Here is a 17672-nt window from a genome sequence, read left to right as displayed (position 1 = left end):
TCCTACCTAACCTTGGGAGGATAGTGAAATTTCATTTCTCTTGCTCTTTCCTGCCTCCGTTTTTCCCTCTTCCTCTTTCTTTTCCTCCTCTTCCTCTTCCTCCCACTTCTCTTCTGCTTCTCTTTCTCTGTCTCCTCTGCTTTCTGCTTCCTTCTCTTTGGGTTCTTCCTCCTCATTATCTTTCTACTCCTTTTATTTCTCTGAGTCAAGGGACTTGAAGGAAAAATATAAATTCCAATGCAGGACCCAAATTTATTTTTCAAGAAGACAGGACAGAGGATCTGAAGATACTGGTAGTGATCCCACAAGATATTTTCAATAAGGTCAATAGGTCCATGAGCGTTTCACTTTAATTTCTCTATGCCTCAGTTTCCTTATCTGTAAAATGGGGTTTAAGACTGTGAGCCCCATATGGAACGCACAAAGAATTACGGCCAGAATACAGGCATTTCTTATGATCTTCTGTTCATTTTTTGTGCTTGCAAAACAGGGGACTGAAGATCTAAAGTTCTGCTAAAAAAAAAATTAGGCAAATTGGACACTGCTCTTTGTCCCAGCCCTCAGCACAAGGCTTAACATTGACTCAGCACCTAATAAATCTGTAACGACTATTTCTGATACAACTAGCCAAAATCAGTGTCTTGGGATAATAATTTCCTTTTAGGAGATGGATTTCTTGTGAGGGCATTGTACTGAGCACTTGGGAGAGTGCAATGCAACAGAGTGAATGAATAATAATAATAATAATAATAATAATGATAATAATACTACACTGTGGTCTTGTTTAGTGCTTACTATGTGCCAGGCACTGTACTAAGTGCTGGGATGGAATCAAGTAAATCAGGTTGGACACAGTCCCTGTCCCATGTGGGGCTCACAGACTTAGTCCTCATTTTACAGATGAGGTAACTGAGGCCCAGAGAATTGAAGTGACTTACCCAAGGTCACACAGCAGACAAGTGGCAGAGCCAGGATTAGAACCCAGGACCTTCTGACTGTCAGGGCCATGCTCTATCCACGGCACCATGAGTTGATAAACATGTTGCCTGCTTACATTCTAGACATCGTCATCATCACCCCTATTTTTTTCCATCTTCCCTCATCGCTCCTTGTAGACAGGGCTTGCCTCGACCAACCCTTTCGTATGGTATTCTCCCAAGCACTTAATACAGAGCTCTGCATGTAGTAAGTGCTCAATAAATACCACGGATTGATTGAAAATCCATCATCGTCATCATTTTTCTCCCCCTCAAGCTGCCTCCTCCTTATCGTCATTATCCCCATTCCCCGCTGATAAAGCCTAGTCTATGATCCTAATTTTTAGATCGATAGGAGGCAGCTAGACATGGTCTCCCCAGTCCCATTAGATTCCAGATAAGAACATCAGCTTAATCTGGGAATTCTTACTCACCTCAGCAGTGTTTGCCTGCCAAACATCCACTCCGCTGGGCACGGAACTGATATCTTGGCTTTTGCCTTTACACTGAAAATCTAGTTAATCCAATCTTTACGGGGAAAGATGGTGCCACTTAGGAGACAGTCAATCAAACAATCTTGCAGTCATTTTTATTTGGCACCTACCCTGTGCAGAACACTGGGCTAGACACTGGGAAGACTACAATAGCTAGGAATAGATGTGATTCCCTCCTTCAAGGAGCTTGTAGTGTGGTGGGGGAAACAGACAGTAGCGTAAATTACAGATAGAAGATGGCAAAGTATGAAGATTTGAACAAATCCCCAACATAGCCTCCATCCCAAGAAAGTACTAGCAGTGTGCAAGCAAAAAAACCCTGTAATTTCTGTGGCAAGTTCAAGTGCCGCTAATGAACATAGCTAAGAGAAAAATCACTCAATGTATTCCATTTTAAGCAGATTTTAGCTTGTATAAACAAATGTTTGATTTTTATATGAAGGATTTCAAGTGCCCTTCTAATCACCCTAGCACTAATTCTGAATTCCTAGTGATAACTATGAATCTTCATTCTTCTGTAAAACAAAACTCTATCAGCTCTCCCCCTTGCTAATTACCTTGCTCACCTCCTACTACAGCCCAGCCCACAAACTTTGCTCCTACTCACTGCACCTCAATCTCATCTTGGCTCTAGAGCTCCCTTTCATATCCAATGGACCACAGTCTCCCCACCTTCAAAGTCCTATTAAAATCCTATGCCCTTCAAATGGCTTTTCTTAACTAAGCTCTCATTTCTCCACTCATTTCACTTCCCCATGTATCACTTATGCTCCTGGGCCTGTGCCACTTAAAGGACTTGTATACATTACCTACATCCCCACAGAACTTATACACGTATCCTTTCACTCTGCCATTTTCCCATCTGTGATTTCTTTTAATGTGTATTTCCCACTCTAGATTTTTTTCTTTTTGTGGTATTTGTTAAGCGCTTACTATGTGCCAGGCACTGTTCTAAGCGCTGGGGTAGGTACAAGGAAATCAGATAGGACACAGTCCCTGTCCCACATGGGGCTCACAATCTTTATCCCCATTTTGCACTGTGGGCTGAGAATGTCTCTACCAACTCTCTTGTACTGTGCTCTTCCAAGCGCTTAGTACTGTGTTCTGGACGCAGTAAATGCTTAAAAAATACCCTTGATGTACAACAAAAAATTATTTGACAGGTTTTTGTACAAATATTGTACCATTTTATAACTCATAGAGCTCTTTGTACAACTAAGTCCAACTCTATACAAATATAACTCAATTATCTAGAATAATAAACATGAAAGTGTGGGATAATTGAGGTTTTTTATTTTTCATTCAAGTACAGTTAGATGTATTTTTAAGAGCCTTAAAGGAGATGATGTCATACAAAATGATGGGCCTGAAGCTCTTTATCACCGCCCTTATCTTCTTTGTTGTTTTTTATGTAGTTTTGTCTTTTCTTCAGCCTCCTCTCCCCATCTTCTGTATCAGATTGTGAGCCCCTTTAAGGACGCAGGGACCCTGTTTAATTCTCATCTGGGTATTTTTTTCCCCGGTGCTTAGGATGCAGTAAGCCAACAGCATGGTCTAGTGGAAAGAGCCCTTGCTTGGGAGTTGAGAACCTGGGTCCTGCTCACAGCTCTGCTGTATCCCTGCTGTGTGACCTTGGGCAAACCACTCCACTTCTCTGGGCCTCGCTTCCCTCATCTGAAAAACGGGGATTCAGTCCCCGTTTTCCTTCCCACTTAGGCTGTGAGCCCCAAGTGAGACCTGATGATCTTGTATCTGCCCCAGTGCTTTGAATAGTACGTAACACATAGAAAGCACTTAACAAATACCACAGCTATTACTATTGTTATTAAGTGTTGGATTTTTCAGAAATACGATCCCTGCGTAATAAGAGAACTGCGTGTTTTAGAGAGTAAACAGGACGATTGTCTTCCCCTCTAAACTGTGAATCCCACTCTAAATAATAATAATTATTATTATTATGGTATTTGTTAAGTGTTTACCATGTGCCAGGCACTGTACTAAGTACTGTACTGTAAGCTTATTGTGGGCAGGGAATGTTTTTACCAACTCAGTTACCTCGTATTCTCCAATGACTTAGTAGAATGATCCAGCGCTTGTCATCATCATCATCAATCGTATTTATTGAGCGCTTACTGTGTGCAGAGCACTGTACTAAGCGCTTGGGAAGTACAAGTTGGCAACATATAGAGACAGTCCCTACCCAATAGTGGGCTCACGGTCTAAAAGGGGGAGACAGAGAGCAAAACCAAACATACCAAGAAAATAAAATAAATAGAATAGATATGTACAAGTAAAATAAATAAATAAATAGAGAAATAAATATGTACAAACATATATACATATATACAGGTGCTGTGGGGAAGGGAAGGAGGTAAGATGGGGGGATGGAGAGGTGCTTTGCACATAGTAAGTGCTTAATAAATGCCATCATCATTATTATTATTATCTGCACCTAATAAGCACTCAATACATACTAGAGATTTATTGATTGATTGAATTTTCACATTAATTTTCACATCTAGATCTTAAGCTCATTGAGGACAGGGAATGTGTCTACCAACTCCGTTGCACTGTACTCTCCCAAGCGCTTAATGCAGTCCTCCAGACACAGCAAGTGCTCAATAAAAATGATTGGTTGATTGATTAAGGTTTTACTAGAAGTGTTTGAGGACCAGAGTGCATTAGAAGTCAGTGAGAAATCCTAACACAATCCATTTCATCCTTTGATATCCCTGAGCTGGCTAGTTTGGCTACCCTGAAGCAGCATAGCTTGGTGTCTTAAAGCCCAGGCCTGGAGTCAGAAGGACCTGAGTTCTAATTCTGGCTCTGTACTTCTCGACTGTGAGACCTTGGGCAAGTCACTTAACTTTTCTGTGCCTCAGTGACCTCATCTGTAAAATGGAGATTAAGTCTGTGAGCCCCATGTGGGACAGAGACCATGTCCACCTTGATTACCTTGTATCTACCCCAGTGCTTAGAACAATGCCTGGCACATAGTAAGCACTTAACAAATGCCATAATAATAATAATGAAAAACCCTGGACAATCATATGACAGCTTATTCATTTCTACAAATACCGAAAAAGTCTCATGATGCCAACCCTCCAAGCGGTTCATGAAACTGAAGGATTTTTTGCCCTTCATGTGATTATTATATCAGTTTCCTGGAAACCCTCTAAATCATGAATGGATTTTTTGGAAAAGATATTCTGAAGCCCCTTCTATTACTGACATATATTTGGATATTAACATACAAGAGAGTTACTTTTTTCCTTTGAGCTCGTGGTGGCAGGGAATGTGTCTACCAACATTTTTGCATTGGCCTCTCCCAAGGACTTAGTACAGTGCTTTGCACACAGTATGCGCTCAATATGTACCATTTATTGATTGGTGCTTAAAAAAGTCCTCTAGAGTATTTAAATGTTGGGAAGTAAAAAAAAAGTTGATGGGAGAAAAGACTAATGTGTATTGTATACAAGTTCTTAAGTTATTTTTCAAAGCATTTCAGATATGTAAAATGTAGTTACTCATGCACACAAATATGCAAAATGTCCTAGTGGATTTAGCTTGGGAATCAGAAGGACCTGGGTTCTAATCCCAGATCCACCACTTGTCAGTCAATCAATCAATCAATCAATCAATCGTATTTATTGAGCACTTACTGTGTGCAGAGCACTGTACTAAGCGCTTGGGAAGTACAAGATGGCAACATATAGAGACAGTCCCTACCCAACAGTGGGCTCATAGTCTAAAAGGGGGAGACAGAGAACAAAACCAAGCATACTAACAAAATAAAATAAATAGAATAGATATGTACAAGTAAAATAAATAAATAGAGTAATAAATATGTACAGACATATATACGCTGTGGGACCTTGGGCAAATCACTTAACTTCTCTGTGCCTCAGATACCTCATCTGTAAAATGGGAATTCAGATTGTGAACCCCACGTGGGACAGGAACTGTGTCCAACCCAATTTGCTTGTATCTACCCAGTGCTTAATCTAGTGCCTGGCACATAGTAAGCGCTTAACAAATACCAAAATTATTATGATTAATCACTTTAAGGCAAAGGATACATTTAGAATACCGAAGACTTTTCACAAGATTTTAGGACATTGAAAAGGGCAGATATGAGGAGCATTTTGAAGAGCGATAGGAATTCTTAAAATACAATTCTGTAGTCAACCCAATTTTCATTTCTTTTCCTAGATCACCATTTGCTGCAGTGACAGACTACTCCGTTACAAGAAACAGTGTCATACAGCTCTGCTTGGAATTAACAACCATCGTACAACAGGTATGAGCACCCGTCTTCTTGCTTGTTTTTATAAACTCTGTTGCATTCATCTGTTTCAAATGCCAGCCCTTTATACTCGAAGCAGATTATTTTCTAATTCTCTTTCTCCACATTCATCCTACAAGCTATGTCAGCGAAGGTTATCCATATCATGTTTTCCATAAGCACTGCTAAAATAATAATAATAATGGCATTTATTAAGCACTTACTATATGCAAAGCACTGTTCTCCGTGCTGGGGAGGTTACAAGATGATCAAGTTGTTATTCATTCATTCACTCAATCATATTTATTGAGCACTTACTGTGTGCAGAGCACTGTACTAAGCACTTGGGAAGTACAAGTTGGCAACATATAGAGACGGTCCCTAGCCAACAGCGGGCTCACAGTCTAGAAGACTGTGCCACAGGAGGGCTCACAGTTTTAATCCCCATTATACAGATGAGGGAACTGAGGCACAGAGAAGTGAAGTGACTTGCCCAAAGTCACACAGCTGACAATTGGTGGAGCTGGGATTCAAACCCATGACCTCTGACTTCAAAGCCCAGGCTCCTTCCACTGAGCCACGCTGCTAAAACATTTGTGCTAACAAATCAGAACCTTGGCTGTAAAGTAAAAGGGGAATGTGACTACCAAGTCTGTTGCCTTGTACTCTCCCAAGCGCTTAGTACAGTGTTCAGCACGTAGTAAGCTCTCATTAAATAGCATGAAGTACATTTATCTCTCTCTCTCTCAGCCCACATGGGCTGTCCCAGTGGTTATTTAAGAGCAATAACTCTGCCATTTAGCAGTTTCACTCCTTGGAAAGATCAGAAGGAGATGAGATCAAAAATGAGTAAATTAATAAATGAATCGAATGAGTGAACCTATAAACCTGTAAGTATTAATAATGACTGATATGGTAACCTGATTAGGGAGATATGGACGAGTCAGGAAATTCCTCCTGCAGGAAGTAATTTTTTTAAGAGGGATTTGAAGGTGGGGAGGGATGTGATTTCACGGATTTAATTGCGGGGGAGGGAAGGGCAGGTCCTGGGGAGATCCATTCCTTCATTCAATCATATTTATTGAGCGCTTACTGTGTGAAGAGCACTGTACTAAGCTCTTGGGAAGTACAAATCGGCAACATATAGAGATGGTCCCTGCCCAACAACGGGCTCAAAGTCTAGAAGGGGGAGACAACAAAACAAAACAAGTAGACAGAAAAAAAAAGTAGACAGGGGAGATACATTGTAGTAATAAATAGACACAGCCCCTGCCCACAGCGAGCTTACAGTCTAGAGGGGGAGACAGATAGTAATAGAAATAAATAAATGACAGATATGTACATAAGTGCTATAGGCTGAGATAGGGGATGAATAAAGGAAGCTAGTCAGGGCAACACAGAAGGAAGTGGGAGAAGAGGAAAGGAGAGCTCAGCCGGGGAAGGCCGGACGAAGGGCCTGCTAATTCTGTTGTACTCTCCCAAGTGCTTAGTACAGTGCTCTGCACATAGTAAGCACTCAATAAATACCTTTTATTGAATAATTGATTCACCTACCCCAATCAATCACTGGTATTTCTCAATCAATGGTAATTATTGAGAATTTAGTATGTGCAGAACACTGTATTAAGTGCTTGCGTGATTACTTAGTACAGTGCCTGGCACATAGCAGAGAAGCAGCATGGTGTAGTGGTTAGAGCCTGGGCCTGGAAATCAATCAATCAATCAATCAATCATATTTATTGAGCGCTTACTGTGTGCAGAGCACTGTACTAAGCACTTGGGAAGTACAAGTTGGCAAATCAGAAGGTCATGGGTTCTAATTCTGACTCCACCACACATCTGCTGTGTGAGCTGGGACCAGTCACTTTACTTCTCTATGCCTCAGTTGCCTTATCTGTAAAATGGGGATTGAGACTGTGAGCCCCATGTGGGACGGGGCTGTGTCCAACACAATTTGCTTGTCCCCACCCCGGTGCTTAGTACAGTGCTTGGCACCAAGTAAATGCTTAACAAGTACCACAAGCATTATTATTAGTAGTAGTAAGCACTAAACCCTCTCTCAGGGTTGCATATGGAGAGTTTCCAGTCCTCTACCAGTCTTGGCTACGGGAAGGAGAGTCAAGCCGAGGCCTATACATTCCATTTTTTTGCTTGGGCAGTGGTTAGCGAGTGGAAGGCAGTCTGCTGCAAGTCAAAACTCACCCATGCTGGGCAGTAGTGCATGGAAGAGAGTCAAGGGCAGAGACTCGAGTTTACTGTGCTGAAGGCGGCGATGATAAACCACTTCCAGACTTTGATGAAGAAAACTCTATGGATCCACTACCAGAATGATTGTAAATGGAGAGTCGGGCTTTCTGGGAGGGATGTGTCCACGGAGTTGTGTCCGTGGTATTGCTGTGGGTCGGAAACGACTCGACGGCATTGACAAGCGCTAAACAAATACAATAAAAAAGACTTCTAGTAGATACTTCTCCACATATCACAACCAGATCAGTTTTCATTCACCTGAAAACGAGTCATCAGCGGAAGATTTCCGTCTGCAGACCAGCCCACGGTTAATTTAAGCAGCAATCCGTCCTGACCCCATTTTAGCTAGGGGGAGGATTACTCTGATAAAAAGCAGGGCACATTTAGAGGACATCTAATTCACTCGCCTCTGGGAATGTGAGCCCGTTCCTCTTTGGAAGGTGCCCCAGTTCTCCTAGAGCATGTATTCAGTCCACACTTGGGATAGAAGGCAATGGAAGAATTAAGGATTACTTTCCCCATAACACACATCTCTCTCAGTAGAACACGATCCTGGCATTGGCAGAGGGAGATTTGACTTGGGGAGATCCGATGGTGTGCTTGTGCTTGGTGTCTTCATTTCATTTTATTTTTTTATGGTACTGGTTAAATGCTTAGTATGCGGCAAACAGTGTTTTAAACGCTGAGGTAGAGACAAATTAATCAGGTTGGACACAGTCCCTGTCCTGCATGGGGAATCATCGTCTAAGTATCAAGCCCTCAATTAATCAATCAATTAATTGTATTTGTCTAGCACTTACTGTGGGCAGAGCATTGTACAACACAACAATATAACAGACACATTCCCTGCCCACAACGAGCTAACATTCTAGAAGGCGAGACAGACATTAATCGAAATAAATAACGGGTATGAGAGAAGGTTCTGTGGACTGTGTTGCCGGCTTGTACTTCCCAAGCACTTAGTACAGTGCCTGCACACAGTAAGCACTCAATAAATACCATTGAATGAATGACTGAGGGTGTTTGCTGTGAATAAATGGAGCAAGTCAAAGGAGTGAGAAAAGAGGAAATGAGGGCTTAGTCAGGGAAGGCATCTTGAAGGAGATGTGCTTTCAATATTTATAATATATAATTTTAATTTACATAAGTTCTGTGGGATTTATTTATTTATTTATTTATCTTACTTGTACATATCTATTCTATTTATTTTATTTTGTTAGTATGTTTGGTTTTGTTCTCTGTCTCCCCCTTCTAGACTGTGAGCCCACTGTTGGGTAGGGACTGTCTCTATGTGTTGCCAACTTGTACTTCCCAAGCGCTTAGTACAGTGCTCTGCACACAGTAAGCACTCAATAAATACTATTGATTGATTGATTGATTGATTGAGGGGGACAGTGTGAAATAGAATGGGAAATGCAGGATTTCCAAGATGGCTGGCATAGAATTGGTTAGGTATACAACAAAGATTTAGTAGGTATTTAGCTGTCCTGGAAGGCACCCTGACCTAACCAAATAGCTTGCATTAATGCACATTAACACTACGTGCGATACGTGGCTAATTATCCCCCGATTATGTCCTCTGCCACTGTGGGTTCTTACACAGGAAGAACCAGACATACTTAGGAGGGGTCATTAAAACTGCATCTACTGTTGAATGTTTAGCAAAGTGCTGGGTCTCTGTCTACCTACAGGACCATTAATAATAATAGCATTTATTAAGCGCTTACTATGTGCAAAGCACTGTTCTAAGCACTGCAGAGGTTACAAGGTGATCAGGTTGTCCCTCGGGGGGCTCACAGTCTTAATCTCCATTTTACAGATGAGGTAACTGAGGCACAGAGAAGTGAAGTGACTTGCCCAAAGTCACACAGCTGACAATTGGCGGAGCCGGGGTTTGAACCCATGACCTCTGACTCCAAAGCCCGGGCTCTTTCCACTGAGCCACGCTGCTTCTCTAATTGCCCTCCGTGTCCCAGCAGGAGAAAGATGGGCAGGGATGAGAGAGTGTGAGTGACTCCCTGTGCAAGCCACTAGCACTAGAATCAACTCCTCTGCTCCCACTTTGACGTAGTATTGGAGCAAAGACACACCCTGAAAAATAACTACTGAATTTTGATTCTTCCCGGGGAACAGCCACTGTAACTTATGAGCTGCTGAAAGTGGGTGGAATTTGAGTGTGCAGGGTAGTGCAGGATATTTGTTAAGCACTTACTGTGTGCCAGGCACTGTACTAAGCGCTGGGGTTGTTACAAGCTAATCAGGTTGAACACAGTCCCTGCCCCACACGGGGCTCACTGTTTTAATCCCTTAGTCCCTTAATCTTAATTATGGTATTGATGCCTGTCTACTTGTTTTTTTTGTTGTCTGTCTCCCCCCTTCCAGACTGTGAGCCCGTTGTTGGGTAGGGATTGTCTCTATTTGTTGCCAAATTGTACTTTCCAAGTGCTTAGTATAGTGCTCTGCACACAGTAAGCACTCAATAAATACGATTGAATGAATGACTCCCCATTTTAGAGATGAGGGAACTGAGGCCCAGAGTAGGTAAGGGACTTGTCCAAGGTCACACAGCAGGGAAGTGACAGAGCCAGGATTAGAACCCAGGCCCTTCTGATTGCCAGGCCCGTGCTGTATCCACTAAGCCATGCTGCTTCTCTAACCACTCCCAGGGAATAATAGTAATAAAAAGAAGAAGAATGGTATCTGTTAAGTGTTTACTATATACCAGGCACTGTACTAAGCGCTGGGGTAGATACAAGCTAATCAGGTTGGACACAGTCCCTGTTCCACATGGGGCTCACAGTCTTCATCCCCATTTTACAGACGAGGTAGCTGAGGCCCAGAAAAGTGAATAACCTGCCCAAGTTCACCCAGCAGGGAAGTGGCAAAGCCAGGATTAGAACCCAGGTCCTTCTCACGCTCAGGCCTGTGCTCTGGCCACTAGGCCACACTTCTTATTCTGCTCAGGTGGCAAGGTCTCCTTGGGGGGTACAGTTTCCAGAGAGGGGTGCCACTCGGAATCAAGGTGGGGTACGTGTGACATAAACCCCTCCGGAACGAGGAGGCAGGGAAGAAAGGAACGGTCAAACAGTAGCCACCCACAACCGGTTATCCTGAACCCATCCCACCCCCCTCAGCGAAGCAAGAAAACCTCTCTGCCGGCATCCGATGGAGGTTGTGCTTAGACCTCCTTCACGAATATAATAATCTTAAAGGCCAAATCTCGTTTTAATGTTGCTCTGAGGCTACTGTGGGGGAAGCTTAATTTATTTTGGATGGATAACTGGTATTTCAGGCAGTTCAAGTGGGCATCCTAATAACCCAATTAACCCCTGTAATAACCGTGCATCGCACCCATTTCTGTCACTGAGAATCGCGTAGAATATCCGAGGGTAGAAATTATACCACCGTTGCCGGTCAAAGGGGCTAGTGTCTATAAGGAAGATGTAAACTTCTAAAATAAGAACCAGGACGGGCACTTACAGCACGATGTCTCATCAGAGCATTTACGGTCAGAGTTATGCCTGGAAATATGCTGTGTTTCAAGGTATCCTTCATTCTGGCTTAATTATTTTTTATTCCCTTTGGAGCGAGGTGAGGTCTGAGGTTATAGAGATCTCAAAATATCGTTGCCCCAAATGGCTTTTAGTCTCAGCAGCAAGTAGGGTAGAGAGGAAAGTTAGAATATCCTGGCAATATGGGAGCAACACAGGGAGGTGGATAATATCTACCTCCAATTTCAAATGATACTGAAATTGGGGAGGAAAATGTTAATGTGATGTTTGTGTGTGTGTGTGTGTTTTTGTGCTTTTAATTATGGTATTTCACAAGTGCTTATGTAACCTCATTGTGGGCAGGGAATATGTCTGTTACATTGTTATATTGTATTCTCCCAAGTGCTTAGTACAGTGCTCTGCACGCATTAAGTGCTCAATAAATATGACTCACTGACCGACTGACCAGTATAACAGACAGGTTCCCTGCCCACAACAAACTTACAGTTTAGAGGAGGAGATCCACATTAATAAAGTTAAATAAATTAGAGATATGGACAATAAGTGCTGTGCGTCTGTGAAGAATAAAGGGAGCAAGTCAGGGAGACACAGGTTGTACTCTCCCAAGTGCTTAGTACAGTGCTCTGCACAGAGTATAGCTCTCAGTAAATAAGATTGACTGATTGACTATCCAATATCATAGATGCTTTCCCTGCCCACAATAAGCTCACAATCTAAAGGGGGAGAGTTTCGTTTTCCTAAAAGTTTAAAAAAATAGGTTTTGCATACTAATTGCAAACATCTTAACCTGGAGAAGCCTCCTGACTCTTGAAGTCCAGTTTTAGACCATTGCAAGTGATATGCAGATCCGTACATAGTGCTGACCAAAAGAGGATTCAATCCAGCCAAAATTGTGGAAAGAAATATGAGTTAGAGAACATCCATAACAACTCAACTTTAGCAACGGAAGTCCGGAGGAAGAGCGTGTACGTCTCTGCTTCTTGTTAATGCTGAAGCATTTCATCATTGGTATTTAATGAGCGCTTAGTGGGTACAGAACCGTACTAAGTGCTTGGGAGAATATAACAGAGTTGCTAGACTTGTTCCCTTCCCACAGTGATCTTGCAGTCTAGAGGACAAATGTCACCATTCCTGGCCTTATGGCGGATCAGCCCAGGGTTGAATTATTCCATCAAAGCAGTCTTTCACACACTATATGAAAAGTGCAAAAGTGAAGCACCAAAATGGAATTAGATATCAAGGCAATAGAAGCGGTGTGGCCCAGTGGATAGAGCAGGGGAGCATGGGTCTGGGGGACAGAAGGACCTGGGTTCTAATCTTGGCTCTGCCATGTGTCTGCTGTGTAACCTTGGGCAAGTCATTTCGACTTTCTGGGCATCAAATGCCTTGTCTGTAAAATGGGGATTTAATACAGTGAGCGCCGTCTCTCCCTCACTTCAAAGCCTTATCAAAGGCCCATCTCCTCCAAGAAGCCTTCCCTGACTAAGTCCTCATTTCCTCTTCTCCCACTCCCTTCTGTGTCACCCTTACTGGCTCCCTTCATTAATCTGCCCTCCCAGCCCCACAGCACTTATGTCCAGATCTGTCATTTATTTCTTTCTATTCATGTCTGCCTCCCCTTCTAGACTGTAAGCTCATTGCAGGCAGGGAATATGTCTGCTTATTTTTCCATTGCACTCTCCCAAGCGCTTAGTATAGCGCTCTGCACACAGCAAGCGCTCAGCAAATAGAATCGACTGACTCACTGACTGCGTATATCCAAGGTTATCAGATCGGAAACGAGCCCTAGCTCACCCTGCACTTATAATCTATCTTCTCAGAGAAGCAGCGTGGCTCAGTGGAAAGAGCCCGGGCTTGGGAGTCAGAGGTCATGGGTTCTAATCCCTGCTCCGCTGCTTGTCTGCTGTGTGACTTTGGGCAAGTCGCTTCACTTCTCTGAGCCTCAGTTACCTCATTTGTAAAATGGGGATTAAAACTGTGAGCCCCATGTGGGACAACCCAATCACCTTGTACCCCCCCCCCCCCCGGCACTTAGAACAGTGTTTCTCACATAGTAAGTGCTTAACAAATACCACTATTATTATTATTATTATTATTATTATTATCATCATCATCATTATTATTATCATTATTCTCCCCATTTTCCAGATGAGAAAACTGAGGGACTCTCTAAATCAAAAAGCAGGCCAGTGGCAGGGTTGGGACTAGAAAAGCTGTGTGGTTTAGCGGATTGAGCCTGAGCCTGAGAGTCAGAAAGTCATGGGTTCTAATTCTGCCTCCACTTGTCTGCTATGTGATCTTGGGCAAGTCACTTTACCTCACCTGTAAAATGGGGATTAGGACTGTGAACCCCATGTGGGACAACCTGATCACCTTGTATCCCCCCCAGCGCTTAGAACAGTGCTTCACACATAGTAAGCACTTAACAAATGCCATAATTAATTAATTAATTAATAACTTCTCAGTGCCTCAGTTACCTCATTTGCATAATAGGAATTGAGTCTGTGAGCCCCACATGGGACAGGGACTATGTCCAACCCTATTTGCCGGTATCCACCCCAGCGCTTAGAACAGTGCCTGGCACATAGTAAGCACTTAACAAACTTCTCAATTATTATTCCAGGTTTTCTGACTTCCAAGTACATACACTTTCCACAGTCATCAGATGTATCGCTCTATGTATGACTCTTTAGAGGAGAGTCTCGTAAACGAATGTTTCCCTGCAAATCATTAAGGAAGAGCGGGAAGGATAAGAGACTGGATTTGATTCTGACTTTCTAATACTATGAATTAGTCGGTTGCTGAAGTGTCAGTCTGCTTCAGTTTCTCTTGGGCTTTTCCCGAAACTTTCTCCCTCTGCAACTTCATGAAGTATGCAGCTGTAAGCAATCAGGTTTTCCTGATATCAAGCCTTCTAAAAGCGAGTCATGGGAGAGAGGCTGCTGTAGAATTATAATCGCACTTACCATGATGGTGAAGAGTGACTCAATGGTAGTATTTTATAGTGCATAGAGAAAATCTTCCTTCATTCCTGCCTTTCAGATCTTCACTTCATCCGCTTGCCCCTAAACAGTTTGGCCAAGTGGATAAACCACTGGCCTTGGAGCCAGAGGTCCTGGGTTCTAATTCCACCTCTGGCACTTGCCTGCTTCGTGACCTTGGTCAAGTCACCTAAACTTCTCTGTGCCTCGGTTTCGTCGATTGCAAAATAGGGATTCAATACCTGTTCTCCCTGCTACTTAGACTTTGAGCCCCATGCGAGACCGCAGTAGATTATCTTGTATATAATGTGTATGTAACTTGTAATAAATATGTTTGTACATATTTATTACTCTATTTATTTATTTATTTTACTTGTACCTATCTATTCTATTTATTTTATTTTGTTAGTATGTTTGGTTTTGTTCTCTGTCTCCCCCTTCTAGACTGTGAGCCCACTGTTGGGTAGGGACTGTCTCTATATGTTGCCAGCTTGTACTTCCCAAGCGCTTAGTACAGTGCTCTGTACTAATTTCACCTCTGGCACTTGCCTGCTTCGTGACCTTGGTCAAGTCACCTAAACTTCTCTGTGCCTCGGTTTCATCGATTGAAAAACAGGGATTCAATACCTGTTCTCCCTGCTACTTAGACTTTGAGCCCCATGCGAGACCGCGGTAGATTAACTTGTATATAATGTATATATAACTTGTAATAAATATGTTTGTACATATTTATTACTCTATTTATTTATTTATTTTACTTGTACCTATCTATTCTATTTATTTTATTTTGTTAGTATGTTTGGTTTTGTTCTCTGTCTCCCCCTTCTAGACTGTGAGCCCACTGTTGGGTAGGGACTGTCTCTATATGTTGCCAGCTTGTACTTCCCAAGTGCTTAGTACAGTGCTCTGTACTAATTTCACCTCTGGCACTTGCCTGCTTCGTGACCTTGGTCAAGTCACCTAAACTTCTCTGTTCCTCGGTTTCATCGATTGCAAAATAGGGATTCAATACCTGTTCTCCCTGCTACTTAGACTTTGAGCTCCATGAGAGACAGGGGTAGATTAACTTGTATATAATGTGTATATAACTTGTAATAATTATGTTTGTACATATTTATTACTCTATTTATTTTACTTGTACCTATCTATTCTATTTATTTTATTTTGTTAGTATGTTTGGTTTTGTTCTCTGTCTCCCCCTTCTAGACTGTGAGCCCACTGTTGGGTAGGGACTGTCTCTATATGTTGCCAGCTTGTACTTCCCAAGCGCTTAGTACAGTGCTCTGCACACAGTAAGCGCTCAATAAATACGATTGATTGATTGATTGATTGATTGTATCTATCCCAGAGCTTAGAATAGTGCTTGACCCATAGTAAGAGCTTTACAAATACCATAAAAAACATCCCCAGTACCTCTCTATTCTCTCATGCTCACTTTCAAGGACATTTCCATTCATTCATTCATTCAATCGTATTTATTGAGCGCTTACTGTGTGCAGAGCACTGGACTAAGCGCTTGGGAAGTACAGGTTGGCAACATATAGAGACGGTCCCTACCCAACAGTGGGCTCACAGTCTAGAAGACTGGACTGTTTCCAATCAGTCAATCCACATAACACATAATAATAATCCCTGACACATAATAAGCACTTAACAAATACCATTAAAAAAAGTAATGGAGTGTGCTGAGTACCTGAGTGTGTGAGAAGCTGGGTTCTAATCCCGGCTCTGCCACTTGCCTGCTGTGTGACCTTGGGCAAGTCACTTAACTTCTCTGTGCCTCAGTTACCTCATCTGTAAAATGGGGATTAAAACTGGGAGCCCCATGTGGGACAAGTTGATTACTCTGTATCTACCCCAGAGTTTAGAGCAGAGCTTGGCACATAGTAAGTGCTTAACAAATACCATTATTATTATTATTATTGCTGTTACCTAAGTAAACAGGTGTATATAGATATACTTCTTCTTTGGAGAAGCAGCGTGGCTCAGTGGAAAGAGCATGGGCTTTGGAGTCAGAGGTTATGGGTTCAAATCCCGGCCCCACCAACTGTCAGCTGTGTGACTTTGGGCAAGTCACTTCACTTCTCTGGGCCTCAGTTCCCATGTCTGTAAAATGGGGATGAAGACTATGAGCCCCATGTGGGACAACCTGATCACCTTGTAACCTCCCCAGGGCTTAGAACAGTGCTTTGCACATAGTAAGTGCTTAATAAATGCCATTATGATTATTATTATTATTTTAAAAGTACAGCAGAGTGTGGCAGGTACTTAAGTGCTTATGTGCAAATCAATTAATCAGTGGTATTTATTGAATGAATGTATTCAGAGCACTGTACTAAGCACTTGGGAGAGTACAATGCAACGGAGTTGGTAGACCCATTCCCTGCCCACAAGAAACTTTCAGTGAGGAGACTAATTCCAGCTCTGCCACTCGCCTGTTACGCGACCTTGGTCAAGTCACCTAAACTTCCCTGTGCCTCGGTTTCATCAACTGCAAAATGGGGATTCAGGAGGAGACAGATGTTAAAATAAATTTTGGATATGTACATAAATGCTGGGCAGCTAGAATAGGATGAGTCTGTGAGCCCCATGAAGGAGAGGAACCGAGTCCAACCTGATTTGCTTGGATTCACCCCAGCTCTTAGAACAGTGCCTGGCACAAAGTAAGTGCTTAGCAAATACCATTATTATTATTATTATTACAAATTCTTAAAAGTTACAGATTCAAATATATCAAATATATCAACTTGAGCAGCGTGGCCCAATGGAAAGAGCACGGCCTTTGGAGTCAGTGGTTATGGGTTCAAATCCCGGCTCCTCCAATTGTCAGCTGTGTGACTTTGGGCAAGTCACTTAACTTCTCTGGGCCTCAGTTCCCTCATCTGTAAAATGGGGACTAAGACTGTGAGCCCCCTGTGGGACAACCTGATAACCTTGTATCTTCCCCAGCGCTTAGAACAGTGCTTTGCACACAGTAAGCACTTAACAAATACCATCATTATTATTATTATTACCGAGGACTCCCCCTTCTAGACTGTGAGCCCGCTGTTGGATAGGGACCGTCTCTATATGATGCCGACTTGTACTTCCCAAGCGCTTAGGACAGTGCTCTGCACACAGTAAGCGCTCAATAAATACGATTGAATGAACTTAACTTCTCTGCGCCTCAGTTACCT

The 17672-nt window shown here is 42.5% G+C and overlaps 1 protein-coding gene across 5 annotated transcripts in view; it reads left to right on the top strand.

Annotated features, from left to right (window-relative positions):
- The window catches only part of CNKSR2 (connector enhancer of kinase suppressor of Ras 2), a 240825-nt gene that overhangs the window by 56905 nt on the left and 166248 nt on the right, over positions 1 to 17672 (top strand). For all 5 annotated transcript variants that reach the window (XM_038757077.1, XM_038757075.1, XM_038757076.1 and 2 more), the window contains exon 4: positions 5684 to 5771. In XM_038757077.1, coding sequence (XP_038613005.1) covers positions 5684 to 5771 — 88 coding nt within the window. The remainder of the gene's footprint in view (positions 1 to 5683; positions 5772 to 17672) is intronic.

The sequence above is a fragment of the Tachyglossus aculeatus genome, chromosome 15, assembly GCF_015852505.1.
Source record: "Tachyglossus aculeatus isolate mTacAcu1 chromosome 15, mTacAcu1.pri, whole genome shotgun sequence".
NCBI classification, from domain to species: Eukaryota; Metazoa; Chordata; class Mammalia; order Monotremata; family Tachyglossidae; genus Tachyglossus; species Tachyglossus aculeatus.
This window is presented reverse-complemented; position numbering and strand designations above follow the sequence as displayed.